At 29.4% G+C, this 21,487-nt stretch overlaps 1 protein-coding gene across 7 annotated transcripts; it reads left to right on the top strand.

Annotated features, from left to right (window-relative positions):
• The first annotated feature begins 462 nt into the window (after nt 1–462).
• LOC112596060 lies at nt 463–20,995 on the top strand. 7 transcript variants are annotated; one of them, XM_025341536.1, is made up of 11 exons: nt 463–589; nt 1,612–1,623; nt 1,689–1,942; nt 12,642–12,798; nt 15,051–15,216; nt 16,700–16,836; nt 16,954–17,113; nt 17,593–17,768; nt 17,999–18,151; nt 19,411–19,589; nt 20,692–20,995. In XM_025341536.1, exons 3-11 carry the CDS (start codon nt 1,770–1,772, stop codon nt 20,879–20,881), a joined length of 1,491 nt encoding a protein of 496 aa, XP_025197321.1. In that variant the 5' UTR covers nt 463–589; nt 1,612–1,623; nt 1,689–1,769; the 3' UTR covers nt 20,882–20,995. The 7 variants fall into 7 exon arrangements, with proteins under 7 accessions (XP_025197321.1, XP_025197318.1, XP_025197323.1 ...); XM_025341533.1 differs by lacking the exon at nt 1,612–1,623; XM_025341538.1 differs by having other exon boundaries at nt 1,612–1,942; nt 16,703–16,836.
• The last annotated feature ends 492 nt before the right edge of the window (nt 20,996–21,487 follow it).

Here is a 21,487-nt window from a genome sequence, read left to right as displayed (position 1 = left end):
CCATCACCGTCTTTCTCCCCGGGGCTGCGTTTTTTGTTCCGACGGCGGACGACACCGAAACCGGATTGTGCCCCCGCCGCACCGCGCAGTGATGTCCCCGGGTCGGGTGCGTGTTTGCAAATCCCGCACGAGGTTCTTTCGTACGTTTTGCAGACTGCCAATAAAAATATATTGTTGCGATATTGTAGAGTAAACATCACGTCGTGTCCAACAATCGTAGGCATCGCAGTGCACGAAAATATATTATATTATCATTGTCGTAGGTATCGTAGAGTTTTCGGATTCGGCGCCGTTACGGTTCGTAGATGGCCCGTGAACCGTACACAATGTTTTCGGAAATTATGTGACTGGCAGCGGCCCCGTCGTAAGGCTACACTGTAAGACCGGTTGTAAGACAATAATAATAATAGTGGTAAGGAAAAGAAGAAATGTTACGTTATTTTTTTCGGATCCGATCCGACGCCGGAGTTGGCAGACGGCAGTAAAACCGAAACTCTCGTACTGTTCGTGTCGTGTCGCTCTATACGACGAATAGTTTACACCTTCACGTGCCGCCAAATCCACCGCGTGCGCGGTATCTTCTCTTCTGGTGAGCAATACCTATTGAAACATTAAATTATTATTTTTTTATTATTTTTTTTTTTTTTACGCGTGTAAACGGGAACTACATAGCGATTTGATTTTTTTTTTTTCGTTTTACAAAATTTTAAAAGACGTTTTCTAAACTCGCAAACTCGAGCAAAATGGCGACATCGTAGACAATATAGAGAATTAAAGAAACGACAATATCTATATATAGCTATATTATGAAGTAATAATAAGTAATAAATATTAATAACGATGAAAACGCTTTAAAGTTTCAATACCCTAAAAGGCTAAAACCACCATCATCACGTTACGCGCTCCACGATATACGGTTATGTACTGAACGTTGTACAAACATTGTAGGTATTAAAACAATTTATTTTATAGTCATCGATTTATACACGAATTAATTGGTAGTGAACGATACCCGGGGGATTGTTTCGTTATAAATATTTCGTTTTCGCTATTTCAGGTTTTAAATTCGAGGTCTATTTGACTGTTCCTATTCTTCTGATTACCCATACTTATACGCATATTTAAGAATTTTATCGGTTTTTCAAATCGTTAACAAATCAACTCATCAACGACATACTATAATATGTTGTCATGTTGTCATACACATACTTATGTCTGATCATATCTCTGATATAAATTTCGTAAAACCAAGTTTTGTGAAACTTAATCATAATTAATCCGTCGTGTCGTTAGCAGCCGAAAAATCTAAAACAGCGTTTTGATTAAATTAATAAGTACCTACACTACATCGGTTTTCAAGGTTTTTCAAGATAATCATTTTAATATTTTCCTCCGTGTTATGTATGTATCTACCTATTCCAATTTCTTATCACTACGACGTAAAATCTCAAATATAACTCAGGAAACCAAAAAGTATACTATTATACTTTTGTCACTGTATGGTTTTGATTTAAAACTTACATAATACTATTTAAAAAAACATTTTAACAGAATTCTGAAATATTTTACACGTATTTGAACGTTTCAAAAATGGTTTAATGCATTTTTCAGATTTACTTATTTGTATGGAACCCCTCTGCGTTGTGTTAAAAAAAAAATCTCAAAACTAATGTCAATGGGTTTTTTAGTATTCACTGAGTTAAACGACTGAATGGCGTCGGAACAGACTTAGCGGGGTATTATAGCAGAATAACCAAAAACACGGTAATATGGGCACGAGAGTGGCAGCAGCGCATTTCTCGGATAAGACGTTCGCTGGGGTGCCACAGTTGCTAGAAGATCTTCAAAAATTGGCCGACGATCATGAATCAGCCGATATTGTATTCCTTATTGGTCGAGAAGAAGTACCCGTTTATGCCCACCGAATAATCTTAATGACGAGGTTAGTATAATATTTATAAAAAAAAACGAGCATTTAAATCCAACTTAGGTAGTTAGGTGAATACGAATTACAAGTATAAGCTATTTATCAGATTATATTAATTTATAAATTATTACTAAAAATTATTGATTAATTTAATAGAAACTAACATATGTATCTGTATAATACTATTATATTCTCAAAGACTATCGTTAGTTGTAATCTCGTAATTATATTCTACATTCTAAGAACCGTGTCTTTTTTCACACATGCCATTATATTCACTTATTGTTCAATATATTTATGAACTAATTGTACAATAGAAATTGTAAAACGAGTAAAGAAAATATACTTTATGAAGTTCACAATTTACTTCATTTATGTATATTGGTGCTTAATATTGTGTAATAATTTGTATTTAGTTGATTGGTTCCCAAAGTGTAACGACCTAAAGAGCTCAGTATCATTATAGAGGGTTTATTAACAACTCATCCTTCTCCAAAAATGATTTCCTTCATGATAATGTATTTCTAGAAAAATTCCCTCTTCTCTAGTTACACTAGTAACTATATAATACCAAAAAAAATAATAAAAGCACAATGACCTCAAAAATGTTGTGTGCATTACTGTGGGTTATACTAACGTTCCTGAATAATATTTATCGTGACGATTATCCAAATGAGGTGATGTAAATAATAATATTTTTTGTACATTATCTCTAAGTCACGTGTGTTATTCATGCTATAACTTGTACTTCTTGCGGCACCACTACCGTGCGACTTCCTCACTCATGCCTCATATTTACTTATTGTACAAATTTTAAACTTTTTTAATTTAAAATACAAAAAATAAACTTAGACTTGATAAAAATTACGCATTGCACTTTTTTAATCAACGTAATATCATTTAGCTCAACGCTGTCCAAAGACAGAGGTATAGTATTGTACAAAGTTCAGGCGTTATACCTTTATAACTAATACGGACTTAATATACTCGGTAATTACTATACATTTATATATACCCTTGTTTTTTCTTTTTATGTTCACATTCCTTTAAATTTATATTATTTTATGAATTTTTGAATATATTTTATTTAAAAAGACGTAAAAATCATGATACTGATTCGCCCAAGTTATAATATCTGAATTTACAAAAAACATTAATTTGTAATGCGTAATGACAAACAACATTATTTTTATTATCGTAATTAGTAAACATATACATATAAAAATATAAAACTCACTATAAAAAAATGGAGTATCTTAACCAAATCAATGTTAATAGATTAAAATAATATTTTTAATTAAAAAAAAATATTAAAATAACGTGCTAAATGTTATTAAATTCGTCTATATAATAAATTATAGTAAATTAATAATATAAGTTAGGTTAGTAGATACTTATGTAATTTATTATTTTATTATTTTAGTATTTAAATGGGTGTGCTAATATAATTTTACTTTTATCTATTGAATAGTTGCATTAACAATTTAATAGAAAATGTAATTACTAATTTGTTTTTTACGCTTTTCTTGTGTCATTTAATATACTTTTATACGTTACGTTATTTGATTCTTTAATGCAGCTATCCATGACATAGCGTGCCTGCTGCGTATATGTTGTTTCAAACTTCTACACAGTTTTAACGTTGTTATCAAAAAAAAAAAAAAATTTACACCATAATAATAAAACATAATTAGGGTAGGTACACATCATATAGAATATAATAATATATTTTATCGACTTGTTGATCTCTGCATTCCACTATGTAATGTGCGCCTCAAAAAATAAAGCAGTTTTCAAAACCGTTATACATCTACACAAATACACAATATGTACTTCGCAGTTTCCCATTACTGTGCATTACCGGGTCTAACCTGTGTACGCAATATACGGTCAGACCAAATTGGTTTTTTTCCTGTGGAAGACTGATTTCCGTTCAAGATGACATACTCATTTCCGGGGGTTCTCTCCTGCAGAATAAAATAAGAAAAATCAAAAAAAATCACCGACAACAACGTCTACGGCAAAAAACCCATTTGCTCCATCGACTTTAATATTGTATATACTTCGCTTGCTAGAGGGTTGACAAATCTAACCCTTGTACACGCTGCAGCGTAAAAGCAAACACGTCGAATAAATTGTGTGTATACTTTCTGCGTGCGCTCGTGGAAAAAATATTTTTCCGTCAGAATGAATCGCAATTCAATATTTACACTCAGGGAAATTTATAATTTCCTTTTATTTGAGCGAATACTGGGGAAATTCCGTAAACGCGAACACAAATATACCCTCACCTCGAAATTACAAATACTGATTTTTGTATTTTCAAATCTAGTCAATGTATTTAATATTACATCCCTTAGATTTCAACCATTCGTCTATAAACGAACGAACTAATAAATCGCGAATAATATATTAATCGATAGCTATAACGCTTAAAAATCATATATTATCTTTATCTTAATGCATATACAGATATGGCAAATTAATTTGATTAATTTAAACATTTTGAACATTCAAAGTTACTACTGAATTGATTATTTATGTTAATTTTGTCAAAAAATCATGAAGTTTCCAAATATTTATTTAATATTTATTAAATATTTGTTTCTATGAGGGGATCGTTATAAAAATGTATTAGTAGTCTGTGAAAAAACAATAAATTTTAAGTCAAATTAGCTTACTTTTCAGAAGATGCATACATTAGAGATATACTGGATAAAAATACATAAAATACAATGATGGTTTATTAAGATTCCACTACTTCATAATTTTACGATAATTATGTCATAGTATAAAATATGTGGTAAAAATACCACGATAACTAAAATATAAAAAATACAAAAAATAAATATAATAATAATATTTTTTATCATATAATATGACAAAATATACATTCATAGTTTATAATTAAAAAAAGTAAACAAGTGGGTGGATATCTGATGTTCCAATCTGCTATACAATAAGGGTTGAATAAGGGCCACTGTAATAGATGTATCAATTAATTTGAATTCAACGATTTATCGTTATATCTGATAAACGAATTGAGAGAAAACGGTTTAACAGTCTTGAATATTTTATGTACAATTAGATACATTTTCATTGACATAAGAAAAATAGTAAAAAAAAATAACTTCAAAATAATCTAAATATCTTAAATCAATATTATGTATAAAGAATAATAATAAAAACATTTGATAAAAATTTCACGTAACTGCGATTATTGGTTTTTGAATCATAAAAAAATAACGAAAATCGTTGAGGGGAAATAATTATTTTACGAGTGTATCGTGTAAATGTTATGTCAAAAAATTTTAACTTCAAACGCAAATAAAACATTTTTGTGGATTTACTTTACACTCAACTCATCATTAAATTTCTATTAATAAATACTTATGAAGAACCTTGTAATAAATTTTCAATGTTTTCGACTAATCAAACATTTTTTTATTTAAATTTAAAAAAATTTCAATTGATTCTAATTAGCTAATAATATTTTGAAAATTATACATGTATAATATAAAATGATAAAATAAATACTTTGTATAAATTCTAAGTATCTACAGTTATTTGTTTTCGAGTTACACCAAAAATATAAAATATAAACTTTATCAAAAACTAGATTTGCGTATAGATTTCCGTTTTTCGTTAATTTTTTTGTATTGTTTTACCGGTTATTAACTAAAGTACTGAGATGTTTTACTTTTAACCTCTTAAAAACCAACGAGATCCAAATTGCTACCAGAAATCACTCAAATAGTTAAAAATCAAAAAAATTTTACTGTCCCAAAAGATGATGACACAAAAAATAATGATAAAAAACTAAAAACGCGCATCGTTGTAAAATAAATACATTATATCGCTCCACTCAAAACCTAAAATAAAATAATGAACAAAATAGATATTAAATTGTATTTTCATATTTGATATAAAAAGTTATGTAATATTCCACTCAGATAGTCAGAAATTAATCTATTTTCAAAATCTCGAATATATATTTAAATATATATCCCTTACCGCAAAATGTTTGTATTTTTTTTTTTTTTTTTTTGGTCAGAGAGGTTCGATGCTGTTCAACAAACAAAAACTATATTTGTAAACTTTATCGACGACTGCGACGATATCTATCTGTAACATTTTTCTTCAGGTAACATTTTTATCGATATTTTGGTTGGATACCTTTTATCAAGCTACAAACTACCACGTCATATTTACTACATTTAACAACTTACTGCAATTACGCTTTTACCATTAACTACATCAAACACTACTCTCTTAAGTTGTACAAAAAACACTGCTTATTTATTCACGTAAAAAAAAAATAAATATAAAATATTATTAATAATAACACAAAAACATCACTGTGACTTATTTAAGCGTCAAAATTAGTCTCAATATCATATATTGAGCTAAATAACATTAAACGAAAACATTAGGTACTCACTATATTGCAGTTATTTACCAGGGAAGTTGGGAAGAACATTTATTATATTATATTTCAATATATTTATGTACACACCGTGGATTTATGAAACATGATTACGTCATCCATACAATTTTTAATTATTGTTAATTTAAGTAATCTTTTAAACTAACATTAATTCATGTTTTTACAATACAATTAAATTTATAAATTACATTTTACTATACCTACATAAATATTATTTAATCTTCAGATTCTAATGATGATGATGATGATGATGATGATTATGATTATGATGATGTATATAAATCATCTTGAAGTAGAAGTGGTTTCAGTCGACTATTTTTTTTCAATTTTTTAATATAAAGCTCCTTTTATTGAATGGAATTAATTGAACTGTTCTTTGATTCAATTGGCCGAGTACGATATTCTCGGTATCCTTGTGGTGTTGCTTGTTACACAGAAACCCAGGGATTTTTAGAGCTTGTCTTAGAATTTTGTTTTATTATGTTCAGCATACTTATTTATTTTTATTTGAAATATGCAGCTCCACTCTGTATTTATTTATTTATTTAAATGGTAGTAAAAATTACAAAAACATAATAACGTATTATAAAAAAATATACGTAAATACATAATATTCTAATTAATAATTTATATAATGTCTTCAATAAAATATTAACATCATAATTCACAGTTACAATAAATTTAAACTTAATGTGATTGATATCGTAATAAATTTTCTTAAAAAACCTCAATAAATGTTGAGCAGATAATCAATATATTGGTTTTAGAGTAGTGTGTTTTTTCGTGTTTCCTTTCGAAAAGGAATCGAAAAAAATGATTTACCTTTCAGGATGATTTCTGGCAGAAGATAGAATTTATTTGGTAGCTTTTTTGAAAGTAGGAGCTATCAAAAGTAGAAGATTATTAAGTACTTTATAAAATGATTTGGAAAAACAAAAAAATAAAAAAATGAGGAAATTTAATTCAATGACAATTATAGTGAACAAAAACCGATTCTGAGCGGAAACGATCCAACAGCTTATATCACCGAGTGATATGTTTCATTGCTCAAAATGTAATAACATATTTTTGTAAATATCTAAAACTTAAAACTATATAAAAACTAAACAATTATTCACAGTACTTATAAATAAATAATATTTTAAAATAAATCAAAAATATTATTGCGTTTAGTACCTAAAATTCATATTAATACAAAATACATAAAAGTTAGATTAGTCATGAGAAATGACTTATAACCGATATAAATTAGCTTGCCACACTTTTATCCTCGTTGAGACTGATGGGGAGTCGTGCATGTATAACTATCGGAAAACGTATAACTGTGAGTAGTTATTTATTTGTCTTTCCAACATTCATATATAAACCAACAGCGCCAAATGATAAACAATGGAAAAATTTATATATACACTATGTAGCCGGGAAAAAAATCGTAGCCATCAAACTCGTTTACAACTTCTGCTTCTCTTTTATACTCGATCCTCTTTTATTTCGACAATGATAAATCCGAGACAATAAGAGAAAACGGGCAGGTAGTTTATATTATAGTCTCTACGCACCGTAATGTAACGCTCGCAGCACCACTGTTTCCAGCGACACCGCTCCGCAAAAGCGAGTGTGACAAATGATTTGATTAAAATAAATAAAGCCACTGAACGGCAATAAAAAGTGATTAGTGAAGTTTACCTTTCCGCTGCGCCACCACCGCCACCGGTGTGCTTCAACTATAAGGATTTAGATTACCGGCATTGAATGAAATACGAGCGTAATTCAAAACATCAACAACGAGTGTTTAATCAACGAATATGATGTTTTTTCAATCGTAAACATGGTGCGTCTAGTAATTCAACTATCGAGTTTAATTTTCTCGGCACACATCCAACTAAGGGGATGTCAAAAGGAAATCGTATTTCTAAATACATTATGGGTTGCAATTCTGGTGTACTAGAAAAGTTTAATATGGAACATTGAACATAAATAGTTAATATTTACGTTAAAATACTGTATGAAACAACGTTGTACACGATGTGCGCACAAAAAGTTCAGGACTCGTAGGACTATAAAACAATAATTTTTATTTAAATATTTTTATTAAAACAATGAATAAACTTGCTATGAAATATGAAATCTCAATACCAAAAGCTACAAAAATTAAAATAAATCACGAGAATAACAGTTTATATAGAAAAATCACAATTTAATTTTTAACTATTGTTGTCAGTATTTCATATAGATATAAACCAAGCCAATACATTTAAAAATTTTAAATTTTACTTAAAAAAATAAATCATTATTATTTTGGAAAATTTTCAATTCAAAAAAATATAATAGACAATGCATATATCAAATGAATTTGTAAAAATATTATGTTTTATAATTCTAGTAATGATTTCAAAAAACACGTAAATCGTGTTAAATTTTCAATCTAAAATGATCTACAGTAGTTACGTAATACTTTTAAATGAGCTTTATGTACTGATGAAAAATAGTGATCTTTTGATAGAAAAAATACACATTTCGTTGTAAAATAAATAATTCCCTATCTCGTTTGAGCTCAATATCTAAAATTATAATATCCCAAAACAATGGATTTGCTATATTTTTAAAAATTTCCACTTAAGACTACACACATTTTACTAGTAGATTAGTTTGTTTGATATATTGTAACAATATGTACCATGCATTTTATATGACACAAGTGCGTACAAAAGCGAAATAGAAAAAAAGATTGAAAAACCTACTTTAGAATCAAACGAAGACAAACACGCCTACTTACAATACCGACGTCAACAAAGTGTACCGCTCGTACAAAGGGGTTGTACGTCGTTTCATGCATTTATTTTTATGCAACGTCTATATACAATAATTAACGTTGTTGGTAGCAATTTCAAGACCGCCGGCTAATTGAACCAAGTCTGATTATTTTCGAAATACGCACCCCCGACCGGGGCGAAGTGCACTGTCACCTTTAAGAGATCAAAAGAATTTTACGCAAAAGGCGGGGAACAAAAGCTCCGCAGAGTATCATTACACCCACACGCGTACACGCAGATATTTATGTGTATATATTATATATATATATTTCCCCCGGGGCTCTTGTAAAAAATCCCAAGTTTTTTAATACCTCTTTTCAATGATAATGACGCGGCTCCCGTCAAAGTCAAAGGAATAAGTTATAATAAGGATCTTTTTGTTCTCGGGCATACACGCCTGGGCACGCGCGCTCACACACGCACACATGACAACCCCTTCGACCTGCTACTTAGATCGTAAAGAAAAAAAATGCATGGGCCGTCGGCATAATGCGAACACGCGTGTGTATACAAATGTGTTTATGTAAAGTAGAGCACTGATGCTGTATTACGCGCAAAAAAACGACATTTTTTATACTCTACACACAATATATAATATTTTATATGTAAATACTCACATTACATACGACCATATTTCTGTTTTCCTATTTTACTCGTATGATGCATGTTATGTTTATACGAGCATTATGAATTATATCATAAACGTCTAATTCGTATGTGTTTATACGGACATAATAATAGCTTAGTACTCTAAGTCACTACACATGCATGTATACATACATACATATATCATGTATAGATATATCGTATATAATGTGTCTATAGAGGTGAATGCGCTTTCTGAAAATCAAAAACTCTAATTTCATCGAAAATTGTGTTTTCCTCTTTTCCCGAGTAGAGCATTTGTTTTTATTCTTCTTTCTTGGCGTCACGAAAAATGTGTATAAATCGTGATAAAGAATATAAAACACGATCGCATAACGAAAAACCGCCATAAATATAACGCCCCGGAATACGCTTGTACTTATGATAACAATAATAATTTTATAACATATATAAACATATAGTAAAAATAATAACTCTTAACCCCAAAGACAGATGAACATGCGATAGTAGCCACCTTATCTTCGCCGTAGGTTTGACGGTGCGCGTACGCGAGACGGGCAAGTGGGCGGGCGTGTGTGTGCCGCCGAGAAAAGGGTTAGAAGCGAACATTTGCCGAAGTGCTCGTGGGCTCCGGGCCAGGGTATCCTCAGTGCTACTGGAGCTTCTAGCCGGATTACGGTCGTGTACTTACGAGCGTTTTAAATGATGAATGGTCCCGATCCGACCCAGTCATATATGTATATAGTATGTAGTGTGTATACCACAGTATAAGGACAAGCCAACACGCGCCCGTACGCGTGAGTGTGTGTGTGTAAATGTGTATAAGCTTGTGAAATATTGCTTTTAGTGGAACACAACGCACAATGCAAAAAGCCATTCATTTACCACTCGGATTCTTCAAGCTCGGTGAGTTTCCGCTCGCTCTTACACACACACACACACGCCATTACTGGTTCATATACATATAATACATATATATTATATATATAAACCCCTTGGGTTAATTTTTACGCCTTTACGCCTCTACGAGTGTCCATATACCTAAACAATAATAAGTAAGAGTGTAAGACATCTATGTGTGCGTCTATAGACTTGTAAGATAATGAAAAATAATTCTTTTATATATATATATTACAATCTCCCCTATATTTCGTCGATTCGTTCTCATTTTATTCACTATTAATTCTAATTATTTACAATACATGTAAAGGTATTGTGATTGTGAAGTTGGCATAAATAAGTAGGTATAAAATTTCTTTAAACATAATATGAAAATCAACGATTATAATAGTATTCAGGAAGAGTTAATCAAATAATTAAATCGTTTGTCTGACCACATAATTAAAATATCAATGATATGTTGCGATTGATATATTTTAATACAAACGTTCAAAAGTGACCATAATCCACATCTAAACCATATAAAAATTATAAGAATGTACTATAGACATATATAAATGTAAAAAACATTTATTATTTTTTTTTTGTTAAGATTCGTCAACTTACAGATTATAATTTTGCTACCGTATATTTTCCATGTTGTTCATTCGACTTCATTGTAACTAAAATGCAGTAAAAATTGTTTTTAAGTTACAAAATAATCCAAATAAATAACAACTTTCTTATACAAGCGCATTGTACAATTGAAAATAATTGTATTTTTCATGGTCGTATTCTTCAAAATAGTGACCTATTAATAATTAAAATCTTAAATTATTAATTTCTTATTAATTTCTTCATGTTCTAATAAAAATAAATTGTTTTTTTTTTATTTTTTTTTTTTTAATTCGTAGAAAGTTATTTGTTTTACTTATCGGCATTATATTTTTTAATTGGATGGTGAACATAAATGTTTTTTAGTACCGTGGTTTTATTTTTCAAGAAAATAACTGCCTTTTAATGTATAACCTAATAAATCTTAAAATGGTTGCATAATGTTTTTCGTATATATGTTTAGCCGAGGATGTGATTCAATAATTGTAGGAATTTATTATGATAGTGGACTCTAGTTATTTGAGCGTGACCATTTTCCTCCAAAAAAATAGTTTAGTTTCTATCTCCCTTTAAATTTTTTTTTGAATTTAAATCATTTATTTTTTCTCTAAGTATTTAAAAATGACCAATATTTTAATCAGCACTAACCAACTTAACTATTATAAAGTATTAACATATTTTGTACTGTTTAATAAAGAAAAGTCATAAATCGGACTCTAATTAAAAAATATTATAATATTGGTTTTTCATATTATTTACTAGTTAGCACCAATTCTTATAATTATACACAAGCTTTTAAATAGAAATATTTACAATTATGATATCCAACTTATTAAATAACTTTTTTTTCATCCAATATAAAGTGTTTTTTTTTTTTTTAATTATTTCATATATTACATCCTTGTATTCTATAATATGTTTGGTATAAATATTGCCAACTTATATTTCTTTTTTTAAATAGTTATTAATTTTTTGCTGAAATGTCATAATGTTAAAAAAAATACATAGGTAATTGGTAATAGTTTAAAACTTATAAGTAAATATTTTATAGGTACATAAGTAGATATATTTAATATCTTGAAATTTTAAATATTTTGAATACTTTGTAAACTTACCTATTTAATACTAAATATTTATTTTATTTGCATTAAATGTATTATAATGAACAAAATAAAATATTTTTATTTTATGTTTTAATAATTTCATATTAAAATAATAATGTAGAATAGTATTTTTTCTGGAAATGTCGATCAATAATTATTCTCTCGGTTAAAATTCTTGAAAATATTTTGCAAGATCCTACATAAATTGTTCTTATGTCCATAATTTACATTAAAATATCATAATATTACAGGTGCAAAAGCTTTCAATCGGTAAAGCGGAGTGAGATATGTCGCATACCTGGTTGTTCCGTATCGCCGTCCGCACCTGGAACGCCGACTCCCATCCGATTACCTCAATTCCAGGGCGAAACTTTCAAACAGTTCATCAATTACGTATACACGGGAAAGGTAAGTGTTAAGTTAACATATAAAGTAACTACGTTGTTCATAATGTTTAATGCCACTACTATACTGTGTATTTCCCTATTATGGTAAAAATAGTAAAAATTGAAATAGACATTTTAAAATATCATCTAAATGCGTGCATATTTTTAAATTGTTTAGAAAATGTTCTAAATAAAAGCGATACATTTGTCTAATATAACTCCTTTTTTTGTGTGTGTGTGTAGGTAATATAGTATTCTGTTTTTATTGTAGAAAAATCATTTACAACTAGATAAGTGATTCTTAAACCGTCTTTCTTCACGGCACTTAATTACCTAGCTACTTTTCGAAACACTTTCAATAAAAATATTTTATTTCTTAATAACACAAAATTATTTTAATAATATTTTCATTACTTTTATGTGTTAAAAAAAAATTAATAATACACATAATTTGATATAGATCGCTTATTGTGGACGCTTTGCAATATTTTTAACTCCTTTTTTAATTTATATAATAAGTTTGGAATACTTAATTTACTATTCCACTCACAAGATACTAGGAAGTTAAATTTTAAAAGTATTCATTAATAAAAAACGTAATTTTACAGTAGTTATAAAAATAGTTAAAACCTTAAAAAAAAAAATTTGCTTATAAAATTGTTTGTTTAGGGAATTCATAGATGCTTTCAGATCTAAGTAATTATTTTTAAATTTCTAAATGTAGGTAGGTACCTCTCCAACCACCCGTTTGAAATGGGAATTATTGCTTCTTTTTCCTTTGTAAAACTTACACACACGGGTGCATGTAAAATAATTCAAAATTCAAAACTGTGTACACACTGGATTTTAACTTAATTTTCTTCTACACACTTTTCGTATGAAAAACCTGTAAAAAAATTTTTAATTTAAATATTATTTATTTTTGTCCATTGGTATGCGAAGAACGTAGTCTAATATTTACCAACTCAATATTTATTTACGAAAAACGGACGTATATAATATACGCATATACAGTCACCCAGAAGAGTAATAAATTTATACTTTCATTAAAATTATAATCGTGTTTATTTATTACGTTGTAGTGGAACTACCAGAGCCCCAAAAAGTATGCTTTAACCCTCATAATTATTATTCCGGTATCATAGTGATTTATGACCACGTGGTACACCATAACAAGTTCAAGCTTACACCCATGAAAAATTATACTCATTTTTTCGTCGCTCAAGCTGTGAAAGTTCAGGTGACGGTATGGCAGTGTGTTTGGTGTTTTGTTCGTTTTTTGGAGATAAATAATAAAAAAAAAACATACTTCATGTTCATATATTATAGCCTTATAGGTATACGCGTATGTGCTAGCTGTACTACTGTATTTCTCACCGATAAAACAATTTTAATAATTCTAACAATAACATCTAGTACGTAGTAATCGTATGGAAATTTCATTTAGCTGTCAAAAATTATATTTCTTACTATTAAAAATAATTTATCTAGTAAACACGTTAATAAATGTTATTCTAAATTCAATTTTATTACATTAGCATTTAACATTCAATTGAATATGAAATATATTTCTAAATTTTATGAATGTGGGATTTCTTATGTAGTTCGATTTGAAAGTTTCATCATACATACTCCATAATACATGTGTATAAACTTTTGATAACATGTATATGTGTACTCCTAATGCCTATAACTTATAAGTTATAATTGGCACTTTGACAGTAAACAACAGTCATGGCAGTATTATTATATTTGCTTTAATTTGAAAGCGTTATTGATCAAATTCACTCGTGGTTATAGTTAGTTATATTATGGTCATAAATACTAAAATACCTCACAAGCTTCGAATTTAGATGGAAGATTTAAAGTTTATTTCCCTCTACTCTGGTCCCTTGTAACTTAAATAGATAAATAGATTAGATTTTTCAAATGTTTGTAGAAATTGATTTTAAAGTTCTTTCTCCTAACAAAAAAGCGTGAAAATGTTTTTAACCGAACTCTGTCATCTCGAGTAAGTATACCTATCTCACCATATTCAAGTGGGGTGTTGAGTTTTCTCAGCTGTAAATACTCGCTGTAGATTTATAAACGAAATACGAAATTTGTTAATTTAACCCCTCATGAGACCCGAAAAATATATCTTCATTTTTGCTGGGGATAGCCGGGCATTGTTTTTGGCGTTAACGTGTTGTACCACTCATGTATACAATTATTATTATTAATGGTTTGTTTTCCATGGTTTTTAATCATCCTCTGTGTGTCACATTTATATAGATTGTTTTGCAAGACGGCGGGGTTTTTGAAATGCTCACGTTGGCTCAAGAACTGGGTGTAGAAGACCTGCAAAACAATTGCGAAGAACACGTAACTTCAACCATGTCCGTGTTGAATGCTTGTACGTTTTTGGCTGCGGCAATGGATATACAGGACCGAGCTTCCAGTAAATATACTTCTTGTTTTTTTTTTTTTTATACAACTTTCCGTGTGCTTTTATATACTCGTATCATACAGGTATTAAATGTATATGTGTTTCCATCAAAACCATCATCAATAACGCAAACTATATCTTATTCGTTAATGTTATAAAAAAATAATAATTACTCTTAATTGAAGCCAAAAATATATTTATTTATTTTTTAAGAGTATTTTTTATTAAATCTTAAAATATAGGAAAGAGAACTTAATTAATATAAATTTAACAACCCGATTCATAAATTGGGCTTAACCAACCGACTGTTAATCATAAATTGGCCATAAATTTGGCCATGGTCCAGTCCTGATGTAGTGTTGGGAAAATTAGGTAATATTATAAGCCACAAAAAATTGATTAAAGTTCTTTTTCATTAACGTTTATTGTGGCGCTGGTGAAAATACGCATTTAACAAGTTTGGAAAAAAAAAACATTTAGACGCCTGGTTTTTTGGTTAGTGATGATTGTTCGGCGTCTAACAGTATAAATTTTGGTAAGACGTCACGAAACGAAGAGATCTGGTTTTGTCACTGATATTACTTATTATGCGACGCTGGGAATTGCGTCCAACATTGTACTGTTTTTGAACATGATGGAGATTCAACCGATCGCTAAAATACTTTTGTTTATTGTACTTTCTACTATTACGGACCGCATCACTATAAATACCAATAGACGACAGCCGCTTAATTTAAAAGAACGAGGGAGTTATGCTGCAACATTATGCTATGAAAATATTATTAAATAAACAATATTAATGAGAGATACACTTATATATATTATATAATACTAAGTACTCACCGTGACTTTTCGTACAAAGTTAAAGCGGTTAATAGTTGTTGGTAAGAACATCGTCTATAAATACTATTTATAATCATAGTGAGAACTACAGATATATAAACATACATATTAAATTAGGAATCTACTCCCGAATCCCGTTGGACATCAGTTACAGAAAATCTAAACTCAGTTTCATGGTGATATATCATAATTTTTTCACCTATATTTGGTTAACGTAATTAACATGACTATTTAACTACTTATATAAACAATCAATCAAAAGTTCATGTTTAACTTCCACTGATTGTGATTACTTATTAGTTACTAGTAATCCTTTATATTTATAAGTAACAAAATACGATTGACCATTGATTTGTGATCGAGCTTTAATGATATCATATCTTATGGTCTCCGTTCCTGAAATTGTAGATATAATATTATAAAATAAATGCTGATATCTACATTATAACAATGAACATATTATTATTACGATCCTATTGATATCAGATTTTTAAATATAAATTAATTTGTTTCAATTAAATAAATAATAAGTTATCAAACAAAAAATTCTTAATTTTTTTAAAAACGATCACTTTTGGTATTCTACCCTCTGTTGTATATAATGTAGACTAATATAAAATGTGCAGTACATAAACTCATGATAAAATATTAGCAGGTGGAAAAGGTGCAAAGTCATTTGTCGATCGATGCGTTTCGTTCATAGGCGAAAACGCAGCGAAATGCGTGAAAACCAACTCATTCCTAAACCTACCCAAGGAATCGCTGATCAAACTCATCTCGTCGGATTGCGTAAGCGTATCCACTTTATAAACTATAATATTATATATTTAACATTTTAAAAATATTATCTAACGCTCGATCGCGTGTCACCAGAAAGTGTTTGATGGGTGTGTGGTCTGCTTATAGTTGGCGCTCGAAGAGGAGGACGTGTGGCGAGCTGTGGTAAACTGGGCGAAATTTCACGCAGGTGTGGTACAAAGGACGGCTCATTGGACAGAAGAGGAACGGGCCAGGGTGTGCCAACACTTGTCCGGAGTCATCAATCACGTCAGATTATTGTTGATAGGTGAGACATCTATTTTGCTTTCACGATATTATAATTATGCGGTTTAAATATTAATTATTAAAATAATATAATATCGACGAGACTTTGAACCCTGTATTATATTATACTCGCTTGATATACTCGTAGAATATGCGTTACTACAATATTATTTTCCGAATCGAAACATCGAATAATATCATCCTTTTGCTCCATAATTTGTCAAAGAAGATCATTATACATATTATTTTGTATAGTTTATAATATATATATATATATATATATATGAATATAAGATAAAAAATAAAACTTTTTCCGTTTATTATTTTATCAGTGAATATAACTGTAACTTCACGTTTTTTAACATCTCGAAATCGTTAAAATTTATTATATTATATTATACTACTTCGTAAGCGTTCCTGGTATTTCGATAATCGGTCATTTAAGTGGTTACAATCTTTTTCGCGAACGGTTGTGTACACGTTTTTATTAATAACTTACAGACTCACAGGTTTTCGCCGAAGAAGTGGAACCAACTGGTGCCGTACCCATAGAAATGTCTCTGGAACGGTACCGTTTCGCGGCGTTACCAAATAAATTCAAAGAAATATCGGACGACCATCGTCTGCAGCCGCGAGTCATGCTCAAGTTCTTTTCGGGGTCTCATATTTTAAGTCAAGTTAGTAATTGTCAGCCACTATAGCTATCAATATAGAAATTTCATCTAAAAAATAAAATTATGAGGAATAATTGTTAAAACAATTCATTTTTATTTTTTTATTATTTTTTTTTTTTTTTTGTCATTTTACATGTCTTAATACAATATATAAGGTATCACATTAAATCGTATCACTCTTTCCCCCCTCCTATACATTCGTAAATATTAAAAAACTATGTGTTTTTTTTTAGGATAAAACTCATCTGCAGCGCGTATTAAATCAGTGGTATGGCAGTGTAAAACAGTGTTGGAGGTTGATTTACAGAGCATCCACTGACGGGTTCTCCGCTGAATCGTTTCATAAACACTGTGATGGCGTGTCGCCCACCTACGTTTTAGTATTGGTAAATAACATAAAATTCAACTATAAATGTAATATTATTTCTTATAAATAATAATCATGTTATAAGTGTATCTACAAAAAATAATCCATAACTTATAATTTGATACATTTTATATGTATTAGCTGTGCTTTTCTGATAGTTTAACTTATAAACTTTTAAATAAAATGGCCGAACAAATGTAGAATAACATTTTGATTATTCTGCTTATAGTTCACACGACAAACCAATAATTTATACGTTTCCATTTTACACGCCTAACAACTATTCTAATACACCATCGAACAAAATAATCATTATAAAAGTTTGTCGAAATATTGTACTCGCGGTAATTACACAAATGCAAATTATACGCACTAATGACCGTGTTCATTATGTTATTAGTTATTATAAACGTCATCACGCTTCTAGAAATAAACAAAAAAAAATTTTTATTTTTCACCCTATAAATGTTTACACCCTCGTAATAACGGGTATATCCCGTTGCTTTATGCCATTGATGGTCTCTTGGTCTTTACGAGTTTTTATAGCACGTTAGATTTTTTGTTTGATCTATTGAGTATAAAACAAAAAATACGTTATTCCTCTTTGAAAACAAACAATGGAAAATTAAAATTTATCAATTAAATAAAAATAGCAATAACACAAAGTACTTTTTTCTTTGAAAATAATTAACACGTTCTTTGTGCGTTGTATGGCTAAAATCAATAACGACAAAATAAAGTTATTCGCGTTCATTGGATAAAACGATCAAGTTCCGTGCTATAATAACTACATTCTATAATATAATAGAATAGTAGATTTTCGTAGAATTCGTTACAAAGAAATATTTCTCCGCAGCATTCATCAGTCCATTTCAACCATACACGTTCAAATAATAGGTATCTATAAAAAATATGTACGTATAACTTGGATTATTGTATTTCAATAAAATCACTTTTTAATAGTCATTTATAGTGTACCTATGTCAGGAAAAATTTTTCTAAAGAATATCGCTTAACCCCATTTTTACCCTTGATATATATATATTATAATAGTATAATATACAATAGCGTGACCATTAGTTCAGGTTTTTTGCAGTCTCTAAATTTCTGACATCAAGTGGTTCGCGTGATTTGTGTATTAAAAGTAAACAGAAATTGTAAATATACACGTATATATATATATTATAATATAGTCTTACATTTTCACATATAGGTGCACCCTAGAATCATCGTCCCTTTCGAGTTTTAAATGGATTTTTATTTATTTTTTAAATACAGGGCGTGAACGGCTGGCTGTGCGGAGGATACAGTGACGTGCCATGGGGTAAGAGTCACACTAAGGGTGCTTACATGGTGTCCGACAAGAGCTTCCTATTTTCGCTCAACACCACTCACGAAACCCCACCGATAAAATACGATATTGTTAAAAAACCGTACGCTATATGCTACCATCAAGAGTAAGTATACATATTTAATTTCTATACTAGTTGTGTTGCATTTGAAACTCTTTACCCTACACTTTAAAAATTATAATTTCCTGTCAAAAGTAATAATGATAAAAAAAAACATTAAAAATTAAATAAGGGGTGGTAGGAAAAAAACGAGTGGTGATAAAAACGTTGGTGAACAATAAATTTAATTTGTCTTCAACATTTATAACATTATGAAAAAGCAAACCGCGTAAAATATCGTGGGCAATGGTCTCAATAAATTATTTACGGATAAAATGTAATATATCACATGTATTTATACAAAGTATTTGATTATATAACATACTTCTATCATCGTATACCTCATTTCCTCACATCACCACCGCTTAAAATAATTTCAATTAAATATTATTCTAATTGAGATTTTACTGAATAATTTATTGCATGAACTGATATAAAAATTCTGCATCATCTAATTAGGTATTTGGCAATTTATTTTATGTACCAAATAAAATTTATATTATTTTTCTTATAAAAACTAGTAAATATAATTTTTTGTTACAATCATATAAAAATAATCACAAACACGTAAATGATTTTTTTTTTTTAATCATTTATTACGAAATAATTAATACAAACATAATCATGTTTATTTTAAAATCGATAATTTTATAAATTATTATAATTTAAGTTAACCAATTCAAATAAATAATCAGAGACAATTGAGTTTGTTTCTATGTATGAATATTTTTATTATCGTCTGTACCTACATCTAATATAAAATAAAAATAAATGTATTTACTAGTTTTCATATAATATTAAATATGACGTATGTATACTGTGCATTTTATTACACAAAGTGGATGTCCAAACTTTGGAAACAATTTTACAATGACAAGAGGTTTTCAATTTATATACGGATAGTATTCAGTAAATTAATCTTTTTTCATATTTCAAAAAAAACGTATAAACTGTTTCTGTTTTATTAAATGAATATCAGCTTGTAATGGAATATATATATATATATATATATACATATCATATTTAATCATACATCAGTGTATGATAATACTACTATAGTATAGAGTACAAAAATAATTTTATTTAAATAAACCACGTATGCTTACAGGATAGGTCCGATATTCGGGGCCGGCGCCGACTTACTGATCGCCAACAATTGTAACGCAAATATGGACAGCTACAGCAACCTTCCACACTCGTACGACGGTGAAAACGCGTCGACCAACTCACTAATGGGCGACTACAATTTTACCGTGGCCGATTACGAAGTGTTTACACCCGTCTCGTCGTCGAAATGAAAATCCCTACTCGCGTGTTTTTATCCACTAGCATTGTCAACTTTATATTATGTATTTTAATATTATACTGGACTACAGAAGAGCTAACTGATCAAAAATAAAAAAATACGTCTCGCAAACATTATAATATCAAACCTACACGGAGACGCATCTATTATAAATTATATAATATTTTAACTACTTCCGATATTATATTGTACCTTAACACGAACAACGTCCTAATCCAATTGCCTGAAAAATTGTTCACCCTTAGCACACTTCCGGTCTCTGCACCTATCCCAGTTTTGTCCGCCAGTTCGATGATTTCTTTCCATCCGATCCCCTCCCCTTATCTTTCTTGAAAATAGAACGATCAATAACCCTCAACATAATTATGTATTATGCAATATTTTATGATTTACTAGTTAAACTATGTAGTCCATAAAGTATACAATATGTATTCATATACAACTTAGAAGCATAATATATAAGATTGGTAGAGTAGGCTGTAACCACCCCTCCGCAGAATGTCTGAGAACATTTTTAAAAGTTTTACACGCTTTGAACACTGTTCAAATATATGTAAAGTTACTAAAAGTACCTACCTATGTATTATGGCGTAGAAAA

This window comes from Melanaphis sacchari, unplaced genomic scaffold (assembly GCF_002803265.2).
Source record: "Melanaphis sacchari strain LSU unplaced genomic scaffold, SCAv2.0 Contig2_pilon_pilon, whole genome shotgun sequence".
NCBI lineage: Eukaryota > Metazoa > Arthropoda > Insecta > Hemiptera > Aphididae > Melanaphis > Melanaphis sacchari.
Note: the sequence above shows the minus strand (reverse complement) of the source record. Positions and strands in the feature narration are given on the sequence as shown.

What these genes read in the sequence shown, in the direction of transcription:
- LOC112596060 (XM_025341533.1), top strand. Translation starts at nt 1,770, where the DNA reads ATGGGCACGAGAGTGGCAGCAGCGCATTTCTCGGATAAGACGTTCGCT. An exon ending in ATTACGTATACACGGGAAAG is followed by an intron (nt 12,799 to 15,050) that starts GTAAGTGTTAAG and finishes ACATTTATATAG; the next exon opens with ATTGTTTTGCAAGACGGCGG. An exon ending in CCACCTACGTTTTAGTATTG is followed by an intron (nt 18,152 to 19,410) that starts GTAAATAACATA and finishes TTTTAAATACAG; the next exon opens with GGCGTGAACGGCTGGCTGTG.